Source organism: Onychostoma macrolepis, chromosome 19 (assembly GCF_012432095.1).
Source record: "Onychostoma macrolepis isolate SWU-2019 chromosome 19, ASM1243209v1, whole genome shotgun sequence".
NCBI classification, from domain to species: domain Eukaryota; kingdom Metazoa; phylum Chordata; class Actinopteri; order Cypriniformes; family Cyprinidae; genus Onychostoma; species Onychostoma macrolepis.
The window spans coordinates 30,053,042-30,074,467 of record NC_081173.1 but is presented as its reverse complement, the minus strand read 5'-3'; the positions used below and the strand labels follow the sequence as shown (position 1 = coordinate 30,074,467).

The 21,426-nt window shown below is 38.1% G+C and overlaps 1 protein-coding gene across 1 annotated transcript; it reads right to left on the bottom strand.

Moving 5' to 3' along the window:
• Positions 1–1,834: 1,834 nt before the first annotated feature.
• On the bottom strand, positions 1,835–4,199 carry sp8a (sp8 transcription factor a). Its single transcript, XM_058753808.1, has 2 exons — positions 4,056–4,199; positions 1,835–3,232 (listed from the first exon to the last, which is right to left on the bottom strand). Exons 1-2 carry the CDS (start codon positions 4,173–4,175, stop codon positions 2,048–2,050), a joined length of 1,305 nt encoding a protein of 434 aa, XP_058609791.1. The 5' UTR covers positions 4,176–4,199; the 3' UTR covers positions 1,835–2,047.
• Between the last annotated feature and the right edge of the window lie 17,227 nt (positions 4,200–21,426).

The window sequence follows — 21,426 nt, the reverse complement described above, 5'->3', positions numbered from 1 at the left end:
AGGCTGTGAAATATAGCTGCAGTTCCGCCAGCGACCACTAAGAGGCGCCAAATACTCATAAGAGCGCTGCTGTAATAAATCAAATGTCACTGCGTCACAGATTTGAAACTAAACTTTGATTTTAGGAATTGATTTTAAGAATTAGAATTAGAATTAGAAATGACTAGTTATAGTGTGAGTATGTGCTGAGATAAAGTCACTTCCATATACACAGTTCGTGCAAACCTCTTTTAGATCATGATTATTTAAAAGAAATAAAACTTTGGATCATGGATCATGATTATAAATAAATAATTTATATATATTTTTTTTATTTATTATTATATTATGTATAATTATATTTATTTATTTTTAAAAATCGAGATTTTTTATTTAACTTTGTTATCTAACAGCTCGGTCACAGACATGTCTGATCAAAACCAACAGAGATTTTTTTCAAGTAGGCCTACTCTGAGTTCATTTCTATTTATTTTAAATTATTAAATACTTTAAAACATTCGATATCTCGCTTTGTTTCTTCACAGCATGTGACATCGTCTTTTATCTCATAGAGGCTTTAATAACGCTGCGTAGGCTATTTATTAATATGTGCGCATGTCAACAGAACACATAGCGACTATTTTTGTGGTAAACCATCATTATTGTTATCAACCCACAGACCACATACTTCCCCCAAAAACAGTCCAAATAGCCAAGTCATATTTGACTTTATTACCTTAAAGTAAACGGTCAGTAAATACAAACACACATGCTCAATTAAATAATAATAAAACAAAAGATAAACCAACGATCCTGAAATTATAAATATAGATTCAAAGTGCGACTCTGATAGACTTCAAAGCACAAATCAAACTCGATGATAAATAGAGTTTCAAGACAATCCTATGTACAATTTCACTTTGCATTGAGAAGAGTTCAGATTCACGGTCATAGATATCAACTGCACGACTAATGTACAAAAACGCACTTTTCATCTCCAGATTAGGCGTATTATTAAAGACTTTCCGTTTCAAAATCAAGGAGCACAAAATAAAACAGTTCAGTTGGCAAATACAGAATAATAAGACATTTGTGCAGCTGTTGAGGAATAAAATCCTTGATTTTCTTATTTAGTTAATAAAGTGCCTCAATAGACGTGAGTGAATGGAGAATCTGTAGATGCAGCGCAAATATTAAAGTTCAGCAGTTTGTTTCATCTTTATCTGCAAGACGAGGTTATTTTCATCACTGCATCCAAAAAGGACTATTTTAAATATCCAAGAACACCTGAGAGCGACCTTCTGCTGATTTACAGTCAAATATGATCAAAATTGGCGTCTGATAAACTCACTGGCCTTCGCGTGATTTCACTGCGCACCGAAATTAGTGCGTTCACATGTGAACACTCTTAAAAACAAGGGTTCTTTAATGAACATCCATTTCTTGAAGACCAAGACACACTTTCTGTATAGAGTTCTTGAATTGCTGCACTCTTGAAAATAAAAGTTCTTTATTGGTATCAATGGTTCCATAAAGAACGTTTAACATCCGTTACGCAAAATGTTGTTTATAATGGGGGGAAAAAAATCTTTAGACTTTTCAAACGTTCTTTACACAAAGAAAAAATGCTTTTAAGAACTTTTCACTGAAAGGTTCTTTGAGGAACCAAAAATGGTGGTTCTATCGCATAGCTGCGAAAAATGCCATTTGGAACGTTTAATTTTAAGAGTGTTTATGCACTCTAAAAAAAAAAAAAAAAAATGCTGGGTTGTTTCAACCCAACTTTGGGTGAAATATGAACTAACCCAGCTCTTGGGTTAAATTTTTACATTATATTTTTAACCCAAAGGTTGGGTTAGTCCATATTTGACCCAAAGCTGGTTTGAAACAACCCAGCATTTTTTAGAGAGGAGATTAAAACGGCTCATGTTTTACAGGTTTTCAGATCAGTGTTTCGGGTTCTTTAAAGTACCAGACTGGTTTTCGAAGGAATTTGAGAATAGAAAGTTATGTTTTGGCTCTAATGAGAACCTTTATCTTTAAGAACGCATGTTATCTATATCTCTTCTCAGAGGCCGTTCTGGACAGGTTCTGTGTTGTGGATCATTTCGGGTGACTGGCAGGCTGGGCTGCCCGGTACACTCTGTTCGCTGTCGGTATCGCTGCCCTTCTTAACCCCGTTGGAGCCGGGCTCGCAGGCGCTGTGCGTTTTCACGTGTTTACTGAGATGGTCGCTGCGCATGAAGCGCTTGTTGCACACCGGACAGGCGAATCTCTTTTCCCCGGTGTGTGTGCGTAAATGCCGCTGGAGCTCGTCGGACCTGGTGAAGCGCTTCCCGCAGAAGAGCCAATTACAAACGAACGGCCTTTCTCCGGTGTGCCAACGCAAATGCGCTTTGAGGTGCGATGTCTTTCCGTATACCTTTCCGCAGCCCGGGATGTGGCAGCTGTGGAGGCCCTTTCTGCGCAAACTGGCCCCCGAGGGCCCCAGGCGCTCCGCCTCTTGACAGTTTGGACAGTCGCAGGTCGCTCTGCCGGAGTACCGCCGGGTGGATGAGCGCGGAGATCCGGCTAACACTGCTCCGTTAGTACCTGGGCTGGTTTCTGGGTAAGTGGCGGATAAAACCGGTTTGAATCCGTCCATCAGGTGCTGGCCACCTGTGAGGAGATGCGGAGACGGACTGGCGCTGAACGCGGAGTGAGGGAGGGAGGAATACTCTGAGTTGTATCCACCCAAGGGTGAATGCAAAGAGCTCTGGAGCGCGGCGCCGTTCGCGCTTTGAACGTCAATCCAACCAGTGCCAACATCCCACCAAGAGGAGCCGCCACCGGCGCTCACGTCTCCGGGGGAGATGCCAGCGTGCGCGGATTTGAACCACGTCTCATACGGATGCGCGACGCTCATCCTCGGGTAAATCCCCTGCAGAGTGTCCACTTTGGAGATGAACACTGACTGCGCACTCGCGTCCTGAGAACTGTTGGCCACTGAAGTTTGAAACACGGGATAGTCGTTTCCAAACGGACTGGTGGAGGCGTTGGTGCCCGCTAAGGAGAACGAGCTGTTGGCGCTGAACGAGTCGTTCCGCTGCGCGCCGAACGGAGAGAGAGAACAGCTGCTGGGCGCTGCGCGCTTCCACGGGTGAAAACCTCCTTTTCCAAACGAGCCGCTGTCCGAGGAGGGACTCGAGCTCCCGATTTTATTACAGGTCGCTGCTAACATGGCCAATGGAGTGGATCCAACCCTCGGTTCCTCCTGTGACCATAAAAACATTCACATTTACACTCAAGGCGCTTTTATTCAAAGCGACTTTCAAAAGAAGAGCAAAAAGGCAACAACATTGCTCATAAACAATGCCAAACACATTGTTTATAAAGCTGATAGGAGATCAAGGACTTTTCCCTTTGCTACATATCAAAATATGGTCAATTTAAACGTGAAATAAAGAGTTGCAATCCTTTAAACGCAGCATGTTTTGCAAATTTTCCTGCAATAAACTTTTCAGAGATAGTTGATTTGTCCATGAGAATAATGCAATCGAAATATAATCTTAAACAACTAATACATTTTTGCATTAAATTGATTTAAGTATAGTTCTACAAAGCAAAGAGTTGCGATTGTTTAAACTCAATCCGCTGTATTGCCATTAGCAGTTCTTTTATGAGTGTTACAGTTTTATACTACAGGAGAAGCTTGTAATTCAATTATATTTCATTAAACCTTCTATGTTTTTGGTGTTTTTAAAAAACCCAGGAACCAAAACACCGATCTGAAGAACCTAATGAAACATCAGTAATTTTTTACTCTCCAGATGTTTTATATAATTACAGGATTCTTTGGTGAATATTATTTTCAAAGAACACTTATTTTTAGGATTGTAGCCTACTATTTTCTCCTGCAATCCGAATGCAACTCGACTGCATTTCAGCATTACGCAGAATTACGCACAAACATGCTTGCAGCCTGAGAATAGCTATACAGCAAATAAACTTTAAACAATCTTAGATAGTTCTATTTTCAGCTGAAAATCCACTCGAGATCTCCCCTGGACGGACACAAGAGCTGTATCTATACTCACCCCAAGAAGTGAAGTTGCCATCACCTGTGAAAGGTCTTTGCATTTATAAGTCCCTCGGCTGTTTTGGAGACTTTTACCGCCCACCGCTGAACAAATGCGCTCGGCTCCGGCTTTGAACATCCGGCAGATCCCGCGCGACCAATCAGATCTGCGTTCGCTGGTGATGTCATCGGCGGAGCGCGGGTAATTGTTTACAAGTGGGAGGAGCGCGAGGGCCAGTGAACCTTTCCCAGACCCTTTTTTTTTAATTGTTGGGGAAACCCATGTAAGGATAGCCTATCTAATATTTTATGCGTGTGGGTGTTTCTTGATTATTATTTTTTTTTTTCCTTTTTTTTTTTTTCCTGAGCAAAATTCACCACTATCTTTAAACATCTGAATATGACATATTTGAATAAAATATTTAACAGTGCATGATATTCGTCAGGGCTCGTTGTGAATTCTGGGTCGGAGGGCGTGGCGGGAAACTCGAGGGGGTGGAGGTGGGTGTTGCACGTGGAGCAGCAGCTTCACAAACAAGAGATGAACTTCATCCACGAGCTCTTTCCTCTTTCATCTCATTCACAGACAGCAGAGATTCATGTGTGCTTAATCCACAGGCAGTCCTGCACTCCGCTTTCTGATCTGATTTACTCCTGTTTATGTGGATCGTTTTAAATCATCTACAGTTCTGTAATCGTTGTGCAAATTTCCAGTTAAACATAACTGCAAGCATTGCGAAATACAGTGGAATGCAAAAAGTCTGAGATTTCCCAGTAATGCTTTCATTATGTATCCTTTTCTAATTCTAATGCCTTCATTACAGATTATAATTTTAGTGTAAGAAGATATGAATTAGGGATTCACTGCATGATTTGAGAAGGTCACAAAGCCCACATTTTGGGCTTTAATGGAAGCAAGAATATCTGCCCAATATCCAGTTCATTTGATCACGCTCACAACATGCCTATTTAGGCATTTAGAAATACCATAAAATATAGCCTATATTTTTTCTGCATGTTATTTGTAACTTTTACAAAACGTGCAATTTGTTTTTGTTTTTTCTACCTTAAACTTTCTATTTATTTCCATGTCTGTATTAGATTTTGAATTGCAGATATTCAGTGTAAGCAGATTTGTTTTTTTGTTTTGTTTTTTGGCCAGGAAATCAAATGCATAAAAGTGGTAGGCTATAACAGTATGCAGTTTCACACGAGCGCGCATCAGCATGCAGTGCACGTGGATATCATGCGTTTAATTTGACTTTCAAATTTAATAAAGAGGTGAGCTTTAATCACATGCCGTTTTATTTGTTTGATATTAATGTTCGATCATTACAGGGCAGCGGGAAAAAGTTAATTAAAATCACGCGCGGGATCAGTGCAGTTTTCCGTTCATCACAATTAGGCTACAGAAAATTAACCAGAATGCGAGACTCGGGCGAGGCATCACAGACTCGTTTGATTTTATATAGCTAATGAAATCACGCGTAATATTTTTAAGTAGCCTATATTTCTCTCATTTTGGTATTTTTTTCTCTTTAATTTTCCCAATATCTTTTAATTTCAGGAAATGCGAAATGATATGAATTATAGTAAAATATCGAAATAGTTTTATACATCGGCTATTTGTATACATATTTATTGGAAACATTGGATAAATATCCTTCTCAAGTAACATAAATAAATAAAGCGTATATTTTCTGTTTTTCTCGTGGAACTTTTTTTTGTCCTTTTCTCCTATACAAAATACAGAAAAGAAAAAACAAATCCGTCACAAACATAGTCTATGCTATCAGTCGTTTAAACCGAGTGCATTTTTTAAATAAAATAAATAAATAAACATAAAGTGCGGTAAGGTCGTAGTCGATCAGCGGTAAAGTTAACCAGAGTTCAGAGGTCACGATACAGTAGACCTGCACATTTGTGTGTGTTGAACAGATGTCTCTCTCTCTCTGTCTCTCTCTCTTCGCATTCTTTCCCACACGTATATGTGCAGAAATCCCGCGAGGAACCTGTTCTCATAATAAGCGCGTTAACACGGACCATCGAGCACCGACAAAACGCACTGACCGAGAGAGAGAAGGGGAGGGAGGGGGGACTTTAATTGTTTGCTTGTAGGTTTTTGAGAGAACGTAAAATATCTCTCCAGAAATGCACAGAGAACCCGTTTAATATCATGCAATTAGGCCTACATGACAATTAAAGCCAATCATGTTGAGTGGAAACCAAAGAAAAAATGTTCCAATTGTGCAGTTTGTGATCAGCATTAGTAGGCTACTCAATTTAAAACCGAAAAGATTCAATAATAACAATTAAATACAAAATGTAAAAACAAAATTAAATGTTAAATATTTTATATCAGGTTTTATAGGGTAGCGCCATATGTAGTTTTTGACAGAGGCTGTGAGAGCCTTAAGCAGGCCTGCGGGGTGTTTATAGGACTTGCTCAGCTGACGAAAGCATACAAAAACTCCACAAAGTTGGCATTTCTGAAAATTACACAATCTAGGACATTTATACACTGTGCCTAATTGTAAACACTGCACACTTATCCCTCACGGTCTCCTTTTCATCCATGTTAAATATGGCATCTCTCCCGATTAGGGTCTTCTGGACGTTGCTTTGAGTATATTTTATTTTCAAGCAGTATTTTTCTTATAAACTTGATTTAATTCTAGTAAATTGAAAATTCTGTATAGTAAATTCACATAGGCTATATATTTATATGCTATAGATACACTCTGTTTCAAGAGTTCATAAAAGTCTTTTCATCCTCACTGTAGTAAACATTGTTGACATTGTTGTGATCAGACACATTTTGCACCCACTTTTATGACACTTTGCCTGAACATGGCCTGTCTGTCAGTCAGGGTGTGTAACATGAAATGTGTGTGTGTGTGTGTGGATTGTTAAACAGGTTTGACAGCTGTGTGATTTTGAGTATGCATTCAAGCAGACATAAGTTTGAATACAAATGTAACTCCAGAAGTGAGCCAAATCTTAAATCTCTCTTTGAGTTTGATGATGTCTTCATTTGGACAAAATGAATAATAAATAGCCAACCTTTAAATAATTTTTTCTTAAACATTTGTTGAGTTTTATTTTAATAAAGTCTTTTAGGGGGAGGGTTTGAGTCTAGTGTTTATAATTCAGGAAAACAGTTGCAGGTATATCTTCATTTAGAAGCTGAGTAAATGTGTGTTTGTATATTTGTGTGTGTGTGTGTGTGTGTGTCTCTGAGCAGGATTGACAGCTTCCTCTTCTCTCATTATCCTCTTGAGAGGGAGTGTCTCGTCCCGAGGACATGCTGGTGGAAGTTATTCACTGTCTGTCATCATGAGAGAATGAGTGTGTGTGAAGTTTGCACTGTAACAACAAACTGATTGCATTCATAATGCAAATATAACATGACTTTAAGTGTCAAAAAGGAGACTGAATATTTACGCTGCTCATTTCGATATGATAAATACACAAGGCACATGAAGTATAATGTCTCAAATTTAACCTGTTCCACACACAAAGCCATTTTATGACTTTAGGAGAGTTTTATGATATGTTTATGGTGCTTTTGGAGCTTGATAGCATCTGTCCTCATTCACTTTTCTTGTGTTTTCTTGTACTCAAGTAAACAATGACAGAATTTAAATTTTTGTCTAAATTAACACTTTAATTACAGTCCAGTGTTATATTTGTAGATGCTTTAGATAGCTTTTATCAATATTTTGAATCAGTTTTTCTTTAACATTTTTGTTAAAGTTATAGTAATTGTGTTTTTGTCTTTTTTGACTTAAATATGTCTAGTTCTTATTCATTTAATTTCATGAAAATGAGAAATGTTGCTTTGGCAACAACTTAAAGTTTAAGTTCTTAAATGTTTTATTTCAGTTCAAGTTTATTTTATTTAAAAAACAAATGAATATTTAACCCTGGTACAGTCTGAAGTGCCACTATCATTAGATCAGATGGAAACGGTTGCCTGTTTTCCTGCTGTGTGTCTGACTCTGAACATCCACTAGAGAGCCACAGACGCTTCATTAGCGCTCAGATCTGCAGATTTCCCAGAGGAATCCATCTCTCTCTCTCTATTAGGTTGATTTGTCGTACGCTAAACACACTCTGCATTGTTTTTAATCAACCTGTTGTCCATCTGTAGACATGGTAATTTATGCCTATCGACAGAAAAGACGGAGACGGATTTTGCAAGCATTCCAGAGTCCTCGAGGTCGCAGAGGTCAGGCGTCATCATCGTGTGTCTTCCTGAGTGAATTCTTGGTAATGTAATTAGTGTGCCGAAGAGGTCTAGACTCTAATTGCGTAAGTTTATTTATGTACATTTAAGCATATGTACACTTACACAATGAGATTGCATGATTACGGATTGCTTTGAAAGTCGATGGGGTCCAATGTTGCATGCACTGTATATATATATATATGTGTGTGTATATAACGCCTAAGTCTCTAGATAGTGCTCTGTTGTAAAGCCTGTTGAATCCTCAGTGAATCTAAGGAAGAGAAAGATGGATCTCCAGGGAATCGCAGAGACGACAGGTTGAATTATGGGTCAGCGGCGACAATCACATCCCCCATCATAACATGATCATCTAAATCAGGAGCCCTGATACCACTTTGAGTCAATGACTGCCTGCGTCCTTCCATGACGCTAAAGTATGTGGCTTGTGGAAGTTTATTATTATAGGTTTGTGTGTGATTTGAGGCTGTAGTGTATCATACTGTAAGTGTGTGTGTGTCGCTCTGGTTTAATCAAAACTCTCTTATTGACAGTCATTCTGTGTATGTTGTAAGCAGTTGCTGTCCAAGGTTAAATTAAATTGCAGTATGTCAGATTTTCTTTGTGAGCCGAGCAAAAGAGAAAGATGGATATATGTGTAGAGAGAGAGAGAGAGGGGTAAAGGCGATAGACAGAGGTATAGAAAGTGAATCTTCCTCTAGCCTGTGATAAATGTGAACCCTGATCAACACAAGAGCACCATTAAGTAATTCATCACAGGCATAATTTAAGCACTCATCACATCTGTGGTTTCGCGCACACGTATGTTTGGTAGTGTGTGTGTGTGTGTGTGTTGTGTGTAGTAAGGAAGAATCAATAAAATTTCAGATTTGTTGCGTCATTGGATAAATAGTAGTCAGTAGCCTATTATGTAACAGGATTATGCAAAAACATAATTAAATTGCTGGCTGCTTTGGCAAACAGTCTGCAATAAATCTGCAATAAAAAGTACAGTGAATGAGTGAATTGTGGTTTTAATACTTAAGGAAAACAAATTATAATTAGAAATTAAGGATAGGCCTACTATAGGCACCCAAGACTGCAGGTTATCCTGTTTATATAAAGAATAATTTAACAGCTGCTCCAGAAATAAGTTTACAGTAAGTTTAAAAGTGAGAATCAAAGCTGAGTTTGTGCAATTAACATTAAATGTCTTTAAGAATTTCTACAGGTCATTTTGAGTTTTGTCGCGTTTTCGCGCCTATAGCTACAGTTCCACAAACATCTTCACGACGTTTAAAACAAAACATTAGATTTTCATATAGCCTAACTGTGTAATATAACGAGTTAAAAGTACTACTTGTGTCGCTCGAGCGCTGTGCTGTTGATATAGTTACCGGCATACATCGCGAACGCGATTTCTTCTCACAGGTGTTTCTTCGGCTGCGCGCCCTCTTTAATAATATAACGATTGAATATGCTGTTGGAATATGTTTCGTATGTAATATAAGTTTAAAGGTTTTTAAGAAACCTCTACGCTTTTGTTCTGACTTCTTACCGTCGTTCGCCGAATTTTCGCGGGCAAAATCCAGTCATGATGGGAATCCACGCGATCGAGTATGGAAGATTTCTCCTCGAAATTTGCCGCATTGACCAATAGAAAGTTGCTTGGTTTTCAAATGACTCTGTGTGGGATGCTTCTTACATCGTTACGCTATTTACTAAGATAATACACCTTTTTGCCTAGGAAAAATGCAACGTGACTGCTCGTTAGCATCTAAGTAGCCTATAGCGCTACCAGGTAAGACAAAACACCTGAGATACACAACTAAGACAAAGCTCAATGAGATAAGCTGTTGTTTTGACAAGATTTCACAGTTTTGTCTTCCAGACTTTCTGATGGAGATAGGCTATCAGTTCTTTGTGGATGTAGGAAATTAAGTCATCAACAACACGGATAGTTCATTGAACCTTTATGCTACAGTTAAATGATGTTCATTGTTTATTAAGAATAAACAACTCATTCACATCAAAGTAGGACAAAATTTTGAAGTTAATGAGAACACTTATAAATTAATCAGGATGTCAGAATCCGTGTTGGTGGTAACGCATTACAAGTAATGCGAGTTACGTTAACTTTTTGAAGTAACTGGTAAAGTTACTTTTTCAAATAAGTAACGCCAGGGACATTGTTTTGCCATTTATTGACTGACTGACGGCTCGTCCACATGTTCAGAGAAATCGGGAGTAACTGCAGAGGTGTTGTGTGCGCTGTGTGAACATGATGTTACTGTAGATCTAGACTAAATGTCAACATGCATTTAGTCATCTCACCTGCAAAAAAACAGATTCAGTATTCCTCAAAATGAATAAAAACAGTGAAATGCAAACTCAGAATATGAGGCAAACCTGCAATAATTAAATATATTAAATAACCTATTTTATTTACCAGTGGATTTTGCTGCTGACCTTCGATGATCCAGTTCAACTATAATAATAAGCAATGACTTTAGTTAAACATGATTGAGTTTCATTTTATTTTTTAAATGCTGAAGAGTGTTGAACTTTCTTCTCCTGCGTCCTATTCTCTAATGCAATCCAGAATGGCAGCACAGCTAAATGTTCTGTTTGTTTGTTTGTTTGTACAGATGTGATTTTACAATTCCTTCCGCCTGAGGCTTATTCATGTCATTTTTGGTGAGAAAGAGCTTTTACATTTGCCAAAATAGAATTTTTTTAATATTAAAAACAAACAGGCAAGCCCTGCCCAGATTTAAAAAGTAACAAAAGTAACATAATGCATTACTTTTCATAAAAAGTAACTAAGTAATGTAATTAGTTACTTTTTAGGGAGTAAGGCAATATTGCAATGCATTACTTTTTAAAGTAACTTTTCCCAACACGAATCAATCACACATTGAATCCGCTGAGCTTTGAACAGTTAGGGGTGAATTCAGGTGGATTGGGAAATTTTTTGCCATTGAAATAACTGGGAAAAAGTGTCCTAATCAACTTGAATTTACAATTTATGTACGAACATAATGCTGATGCATCAAAATACATCACGGCTCTCAGTGCCAAACGGATCTTGGCTTCTCTGTTGTGAGTGTTATTTACATCTCAATAAACCGTTATCTCATTGACACCTTAAAAACACTTTCAGATTCATGGCGGAGGCCTTTTTGTTTTCTCACACTCTTAATTAAAAGTTATTGAGAGGAAGAATTGAATTGAATCTCATTGATTTGATACAAGGTTTCTTCAGTGTCTCAGAGTCACGCTATGAGACTTGCACTTTATTTATTCTCGTTCGGACGGATGAATTTACAGTCGGTCTGATCGATGGAAGGATGGATTAATAGGCTGACTGAAACAGTTCTTCCCGTCACATTTATCACCTCGTTTTACTGTAACGTCAATGCTGGGCGGTTCATGCATAGCTAGACACGTCTAGGGTCCTGCTGTCACGCTCCTCAACCAATAAACTCCACCTGAGGTCAGCAGACGAGGTCACTTAACCACGTCTAAATTAGCCGGAGCCTTTTATGTGTCTTTATTTGTCCTCAGGGATGTGCGGTCTGGTTAGGACGGTGTTTAGGACAGTAGTGGACAGTAAGTGGACGATGGTCCCTATGGGATCCTTTCACCCATTAATACAGCCTCTCCTCTCCTCCTCTGCCCCAGTGACCTCTGGATAATAAAACAATATTATCTGTCAGCAGAATGAAGGAGGGGGGCAATTAGCGGCTTTTGTCCCAGCGGCGTGTTTAGAGATGAACCCCGAGAGGTTAAAGTCTCTGATTAAAGACCCAAATGAAGAAGACAACCGCTGCCTGGCGGTCGCACGAGGGTTTTAACGTCTGTCCACTGGTGAGTGTTTATCCCACCCGGCTGTGTTTATCAAAAGGGGTTAAATGACATAAGTGGGTTAATCCGTGAAAGGCTTTGGTTTTTCACATATGTTCTTTGTCGGCGTGGCTTGTGAAGGGCTTGGTGTTAGCCTCATTCAGCTTACGCCAGTGAAAGGAAATGCTTATGAATAGAAGCGATTCTCACACTAAAGAAGAGAATGTGCCATCTGAAACCCTGATATTAGCTGCTTTTGTGGTTAATCCTCTCTAAGTGTGTGTGAGAGGAACGGACAAGCTTCTCAGGTGAATGTTCTGGCACAGGTTGACATCATTGTTTCTCAGTGCATTTCTTCCGAATTCATTCTGTTGGTTAGTCGATGCATGTAAATTCAGTTTTTGCCCTGTTTCGACCCTTCTACTCTTATTTCCTGCTTTTGCCTAATTGCAACAAGCACTTTAAACTTTTGAACTTTTATTGTTTTTGGAACTTTTAAGGTACAGTTGTTTTTACAGTGTCTATGTCTGAATATAATACTAGTGTACTGCATACTGCAAAGTATATACTGTATTCTGCATGCCTAATTTTTAAAAATAGAATTTGAGTCTGTGTAACAATAAATACTTCCAACAGTATTACGTCACCAGGGTTGTGCGCCATTCAGAACTGAATTGAGAATTAACTTTAAATTCATTTAAAGGTCATTCAGGAACAGGCCTGAGCTGCTTTATTTCCCTGCATACTGGATGTGTTATGTGATGAGTCTATCTATCTATCTATCTATCTATCTATCTATCTATCTATCTATCTATCTATCTATCTATCTATCTATCTATCTGTCTGTCTGTCTGTCTATCTATCTATCAATCTAGCTGTCTGTCTATCTGTCTGTCTATCTATCTATCTGTCTGTCTGTCTGTCTGTCTATCTGTCTGTCTATCTGTCTACCTATCATTCTATTGTTCTATCATTCTATCACTATCCATCTATCTATATCTATCTATCTATCTATCTATCTATCTATCTATCTATCTATAGTTCTATTATTCTATTGTTCTATCATTATCTATCATTTTCTATCTATCGATCTTTCTACAACCCGAATTCCAGAAATGTTGGGATGTTTTTTAAATTTGAATAAAATTAAAACTAAAAGACTTTCAAATCACATGAGCCAATATTTTATTCACAATAGAACATAGAGTACATAAATGTTTAAACTGAGAAATTTTATAATTTTATCAACTAAATGAGCTCATTTCAAATTTGATGCCTGCTACAGGTCTCAAAAAAGTTGACACGGGTGCAACAAAGGGCTGAAAAAGCAAGACATTTTGAAAAGATTCAGCTGGGAGAACATCTAGCAACTAATTAAGTTAAAATTTTTCTCAGTGGCTTTGGTGCATTTCTCAAATCAGAAATGAAATTCTCAAAACTACTTGTTCAACCTCCACATCATCTAGTCACTTGTGCACATCATAAAAGCAGTTTTTCATTCTTTTGAAGATAGTTGCGATTGCTTTGGTACATTCAGGCAACTGATTATGTACATTTGTCTGCGGTTTCCTACATTATCAGTTGCTATTGTCATGTTGCTCAAAATGTATTATATAGTTCTCTGTGCTATAGTCTTACCCCTCAAAACATCTAGTCATTAGTTCATCGAATAAGTCATTGCATGCAAAATGGTTAATCTAGTTGTCATAAACTGTCAAGCATATGTTCTACACATTTCTATTAGACTTTTTGTAAATTTGCCATGAATTGTGCAGGTGAAACTTGACTCTCACAAATGAAGAGAATGTAGATCAACCAATGATAAACCAGTTATCTGAAATTCCTCATACAGTGCTGCATGCAAAAGCAAAGTTCTGCCTAAGGGGTCATGTTTGCCTTTTTATAATTTTGTGTTTTCGCCTTTGTGCCTATATTTATTTTTCTATATCTCAACGGTGTTGTAATGTGTGTTTTGTTGTTGTTGTTGTTGTTGTCAGACCACTAGTAAAAGTGTAACTGTGAATCCTTTCCAGTCTTTTTCAATGAATATTCCACATACAGTAATGTGTAAATTTGTATGTTTGAAATGGATATATGGCATACATAAAAAGTGCAGCCTTCTGCATTTCAGTACAGTAATGTCATCCAAACTGTTGCCATAGTGTACATCAGGTAATACTAACACTGAGTGCACTGTTATATTGGCAAAATGACTAAGCATCTTGTTTGTGAACAATGACACAAGGACTTTTCATTCTGATGGCACTGATATGTTCATTGACATAAATACTTACTTTTGAGAGATGAACTAAAGGTTTTGAGTAAGTTACAGGCTTTTGCAGGTAATCCATTGTGTGGTGCTGTTTGTACGAATTGTTTTGAGAAATGCACATACTTCTTTGCAAATATTAAGGATGATTCGAGAAATGCACCAAAGTGAATGAGAAAAACTGTAATTGGCATCAGGTCTGTAACATGATTAGCTATAAAAGGGATGTCTTAGAGAGGCAGAGTCTCTCAGAAGTAATGATGGGCAGAGGCTCTCCAATCTATGAAAGAGTGCTTAAAAACATTGTGGAATACTTTAAAACAACTTTCCTCAATGTCAAATGTCAAATGCAAATCTCATCATCTACAGTGCATAACATCATCAAAAGATTCAGAGAAACTGGAGAAATCTCTGTGCGTAAGGGTCAAGGCCGAAGACCTTTGTTGGATGCCCGTGGTCTTCGGCCCTCAGACGACACTGCATCACTCATCGGCATGATTCTGTCATTGACATTACTAAATGGGCTCAGGAATACTTCCAGAAACCACTGTCGGTAAACACAATCCACCGTGCCATCTGCAGGTGCCAACTAAAGCTCTATCATGCAAAAAGGAAGCCATATGTGAACATGGTCCAGAAGGCTCATTTAAAATGGACTGTTTCAAAGTGGAAAAGTGTTCTATGGTCAGACGAGTCCAAATTTGACATTCTTGTTGGACATCACGGACATGTTGTCCTCCGGGCTAAAGAGGAGGGAGAACTTCCAGCGTGTCATCAGTGTTCAGTTCAGAAGCCGGCATCTCTGATGGTATGGGGGTGCTTAAGTGCATACGGTATGGGCAGCTTGCATGTTTTGGAAGGCACTATGAATGCTGAAAGGTATATAAAAGTTTTAGAGTAACATATGCTCCCCTCCAGACGACGTCTATTTCAGTAGGACAATGCAAAACCATATACTGCAGCTATTACAACAGCATGACTTCGTAGTAGAAGAGTCTGAATTGGCCTCCCTGCAGTCCAGATCTTTCACCTATAGAGAACATTTGGACCATCATTAAACGAAAAATACATCAAAGATGACTACGAACTCCTCAGCAGCTGGAAACCTATATCAGGCAAGAATGGGACCAAATTCTAACACCAAAACTCCAGAAACTCGTAACCTCGATGCCCAGACGTCTTCAAACTGTTTTGAAAAGAAGAGGAGATGCTACACCATGGTAAACATGCCCCCGTCCCAACTATTTTGAGACCTGTAGCAGGCATCAAATTTGAAATGAGCTCATTTTGTGCATAAAATTGTACAATTTCTCATTGTAAACATTTGTTATGTTATATTATGGTCTATTGTGAATGAAATATTGGCTCATGTGATTTGAAAGTCTTTTAGTTTTCATTTTATTCAAATTTAAAAAATGTCCCTTTCTGGAATTCGGGTTGTATCTATCATTCTATTATTATATTGTTCTATCATTCTATCTATCATTCTATCATTATCTATCTATCTATCTATCTATCTATCTATCTATAGTTCTATCTATCGTTCTGTCTATCGTTCTATCATTGTATCATTATCTATATCTATCTCTATCATTCTATCGTTCTATCTATCGTTTTATCTATCAAGTTAAGATATGTTTCGTTATAACATGCACTGAATGATAATTTATTGTTTGTTTGGTACTTTTACTACAGATAATTGAGATTTATATAGTTACTTGGAAGTAACATTCAGGTGTGTGTTTGTGTGCGTGTGCATTTGCGTTTGTGTGTGTGTGTGTGTGTGTGTGTGTGTGTGTGTGTTTGAACAGTTTTTTTAGGCGTTTGCATTTGTCTCCCAGGCTGATGGAGAGATAGAAAAACAGAGATGAGATACAGAGATGAGAGATAAAGTGCAAATACTGAGTGTCTGGATTGAGGAGGATTAGATAGAGTGTGAATGTAAATCTGCTCGGTCAGGAGTTGTTCTAGCAGTGATTGTGTGAGTATGATGGAGACTCTCTCCGCTCACCAATGCCTTTCATAAATAAAGAAGTGGACAGCAGCGCTTTTGTTAACATTTACTCGCGCTGTGCCACACTGGCGCCCTTGACTTCCACTTCAGAAAATTGTTGCCCCATCAGAGCGCAGCCAGAGAAAGCTGACAGGTAATGGTTAAGGTGATAACTGCTCCGATTTCATCAACTGTCTGCTCCATCTCTGGCGCTCCGTCTTATTGTGGGTGTGCTGTTTGGAGGGAAACTCTCCGAAAGATTAGAAATCAGATGAAAACTGCGCTCGCTTCTCTGATGGAGGAGAAAAAGAGAGATATTTAGACATCAGCCATCACAGAGCGAAAGATGAAACGATGCCGTCCAATCTGGCAGAGCAATCGTACTCTCCTCTCTACTCTCATATTTTTAGTAGTGTAGTAAAATAGATAGCATCGAACCACTGTATTTAACCGTGATTTACGGTGCTGTTGGGAATCTCTGTGCATGTCAAGTGTCTCTGTGTGAGTGACAGCTGCTCCATCACCATGGCAGCGGAATCTCGCGGTGCTGATGCTGGGCTGCGCGGTTGTCATGGCACCTGGAGGAACACTCAACTTTTCAAGCAGGAATGCTAAAATTGAAAGGTGTCTAAACTGTTATTATGTGCTATTTGGCGGTTGAACATGTGCATCAAAGCGTGAAGAGAAAAACACGGGGGGGAAAAAGCAGATAGGATGTGACGGATCACACTTAAGCCTTTCAGCCATGCTAAAACCATTACACCATTTACTATAATGATATTAAAATGATATGATGATTGTTGTGATATTTTAGAAAGATGCCTTACCAAACTGAATTTTATTGTTTACAATACAAAAATACAATATCACATTTTGCCTTCCTTTTGAATATAATCAAGTCTGATTTAATTTGTATACCAGTGTTACTTTAGTATCACTAAGATACTATTGCAGTCAATTCAATTTTAGTTACGTTTTAGTTCAAGTTCGAGTCATTTTTAAAAATACCTGTGTCATTTTTATTTCAGTTTTATTTATGTTAGTACAAGTTAAAATTAATAAATATTGTGGTCTGGTTCTGATTGCAAATCATCTGATTAGTAACAATGTGGATTACACATATTACACAATGTAATCTGACTACTTTTTATTACTTTTAGATTACTCTTAACCTAACTTGATTATCACAGACTTGATTGGGATTATTGTGCATCATACCAAAAAAAAAAAAGAAAAAGAAATGTAAAATGAAAAATAGAAAAAGAAGAATTGGCTTGAATGAACAAATTCTGAATAATTTAATGCCATTGTGTGAATAATATGTTACTTTAGTCTGATTATAAGCCTTTTAAAATGTAATATAATCTAATTACAAGTACTTATTTTTTTGGAATCTGATTATTTAATCCAGATTATGTAATCAAGTGCCTAAAACTTTTAACAGTACTGTAGCTTTGCAGGAAGGTTTCTTGAAGCGTCTTGGCGACGTTGCCACAGTTCTTCTGGATGTAGTCTGTCTCAGTTTGTTCTGTTTCTTCATGTTACTCCAGACAGACTGATGATGATCAGATCAGATCTCTGTGTGCAGCACTGGCTGTAGTCAGACAAAAATCTCACTGGATTATTACAATTAATGGCAAAATGAATGTTTGGAAATCTATCCATCTCTCTTTTTTTCAGGATTTCAGTTTGATATCCTTTATATCCTATTTCATATCCTATGAGTTTTATGTTCTATACTGTGTTGAAGGTTGACAAATTATTTGACACTTGAAGAAGTTTTACTGATTTTCAGCAGAAGAGTAGTGATGAACAGCAAAAGAAGCACTTTGAATTCCTCTCCGAGAGAAAAGCACTTTGGCAGATTCATGACAGATTCCACACAGTGATTATTGCATTAGAAACACTCTGATAGAATCACATAAAACATGTCATTTTAAGAATATGCAGAAAAATGTCAAGAGGGTAAAAGAGACGCTGAATGACTGTGTGTGTGTTTTCAGGAAAAACAGCTGTGGGAACCTTATAACACGTTAAGTATTCCAGCGCTTTCAGATGGTGAAATTGGGCGTATAATCTCTCTGGCACACTTTTTTATTTTAACGGAGTGTGGATTGATCTCACAAAAACATCTGGTCCAGCTTGATTAACACTCGCTCGCTTCCATCCGGCTGATCAGATATGACCTACCAAAGGTTTGTCGGACATAGCCGTAATTTTGTTTTTCGTGTTCATTTTCACCCTATCACTGACCTTAATGTATACATGCAAATGACCTCTGTTATGATTAGCTAATAATTACAGTCTTTTCACACTTTAATTGTGGCATAAATCCCATGTTAAAGCTACTTTTAACCCTGGGACAAGCCAGTATATGAACAATGAGAAGAAAAATTAACCCAAAATTACCTTAAAAAGTAAGTGTGAAATGTTCATTGCTTGTTATAAGCCCCCATTGCTTTCAAATCTCATTTGCATATTTAAAGTGCCACATCTGACTTTTTAGATTTGAATATGCGCATATATGCAGATGAGTTTTGAGACCTATGCAAAGGGAGAGAAATTCAGTGACAAACTTAAAGGGATAGTTCACCCAAAAATTAAAAAAATTTGCTGTTAATTTACTCACCCTCATGCCGTCCACTTTTTTTTCTTGAGAAGAACAGTAAAGAAGATTTTTAACTGAAAACGAGAATTACATTTTTCTATTAAATAATCTATTTAAAAATATGCATATTAAAAGAAACGTCATTTAATATCTTGTTTTTATTGTAATGCACAATTTGAACACGTATTGGGCCACTGAAGGGTTAAAGCAGAAGAAAGGGAGAAAAAGTTGAGCATCAAGAGGGACAGGGAAACTTCTGATCATGGTCATTTCGCTTTTTTGAGTGACGTCAAAACTACAAACTCTGGAAAATGTCAGAGCAATTGCCATACATTCAGTCCCAAAGGTATTCTGGGTAATTTCAGCGGTCCATATCCATGCATACATCCATTTGCACAGATCCAGAGGCCTTCTTTCTGCTTTCTCTGTCTCTCTCGCTGTCTGTCTTCCTGTTGACTTTTCCCCTGTGACATTTGAGGGCCGCGTGTGTCTAGCATGGACTGATATTTTCAACTCTGTGTCATTTGGTCTGCACTGAAGTCAGCTCCACGTGGGTCTAAAAGCAGACAAATTGCACACAAATTGCATCAGATTACCAACATGTTGAAAAGGTAAATTGCTTGCAAATCTATTATGAGCAGATGACCAGCCCCCCGGAACGGCAGAACTTCTGGAACGGTCTAATTGGTCAGCGGCTCTCCGTTGTGCGGCGGTAATAAGAGCAAGAGAGCACTTACTGGACCAGTTATGCCATTGTCCAGTAGATTTAGTCTTTTCATATGTGGATGCTATTTCTGAAATGTCATCAAGTGCACAGTGAGAGTTGCTTTTCATGTAGGGCAAGCATTTACTTTAAATCTGATTGGTGTGAACCAGCGTTTTTGAAAGAAGTTTCTTCTGCAAAGCAGCATTTAGTTGATCAAAAATACAGTAAAAAAAAAAAATTGTGAAATATTATTACAAGTTAAGTGTTTTTTTTATGTGAATAAATTGTAAAATGTAATCTATTCCTGTGATGAAAAGCTGAGTTTTCAGCATCATTACTCCAGTCTTCAGTGTCACATGATCCTTCAGAAATCATTCTAATATGCAGATTTGCTGCTCAAGAAACATTTCTGATTATTCATATTTTTGTGGAAACTGATACATTTATTTTTCAGGATAAAAAGAGCAGCATTTATTTGCAATATAATTTCTTTGTAACATTATTGTCTTTGCTGTCACTTTTGATCAGCCTAATGCGTCATTGGTGAATAAAAGTGTGTAGTACATGAATTTCACTTCACAACCTTACATTCAATTCTGCATTCTGTTTTGTTATTTTAATATCATTTGGATACATTCATAGTTTTTAATGGAAAGTAATGCATTACGTTACTTTTACGTTACTTTTTGTCACCTGGGCTGGGTTTGCTTATTTATTTTTAATAACAAAAAAGTTATACTTTTGGGCTATATGTAACCCAAAAGTTATATTTCTGGCAACTGTAAAGGCCCTTTCGCACCAAAAGCAGAATACTAGTTACTTTTTAAAAAAGTAATCTGATTACATTACTTGTAATGCTTTACCCCCAACACTGGTAGTCTAAAATGTTCACTACTCTGTATGTCACATCTCCAGAAGATCAATTCCCCTTCTTCTCCTATGCACTCATTTCCAGAAGCTCAGATCCCATCTGATCTGGTTGGTGTGTGTGTGTGTGTGTGTGTGTGTGTTTTGTGTTGTTGAAGCTGAATTGATGGTTTAAAGCAGCTCAGAGTAATCAAACCTCAGAAACGCTCGTTTTTATCTGTCTGTCAACATGTGATTTCATCACAGCACACCGACTAGGTGCATCTATGCATGTGTGTGTGTGTGTGTGTGTGTGTGTGTGTTCGTCCCATTTAATACCATTTATCTCTGCCATACTTGAGTTCACTGCTGGAGTCTGAGGTTGTTCTGCATCATTAGAGAGACGTGCTCGTCCCTCGAGAAGCGGATCGACCCTGGACTGATGACATTACCTATACAGGTCAAGAGGTCACAACATAAAATCTGGTACTTGAGCATGTGTGTGTGTGTGTGTGTGTGTGTGTGGAGGGCAATGCAATTCATTTTGGCCAAAGCTGCACTTTTAGATGCGGAATGTAATGGAAAGGAAAGCTGAACTTGCCTCGTCTTCCCTGTTTGTGCTCAGTAGTCCGGTTCCTGATGGGATAAAGAGAAGAGGTCCAGTTAAAAGCCGCTTGAACAACTGAATCAAATCAAAGATGAGGGACATTGCTTGTGAATTGGCTCCTGGTCCCGATCTGTCCGTCTCTCTCTGGGAGGCGTGCCGGCAGGTGGCTGTCATGTCTCTAATTGGCCTCTGTGGTGTGAAATTGTGTTCATTATGTGCAGGAGGAAAGCACAAGAACCCCTGCGAGCTCCCAGAGAAAGACAGAGAGAGAGCATTCATGAGAAAGT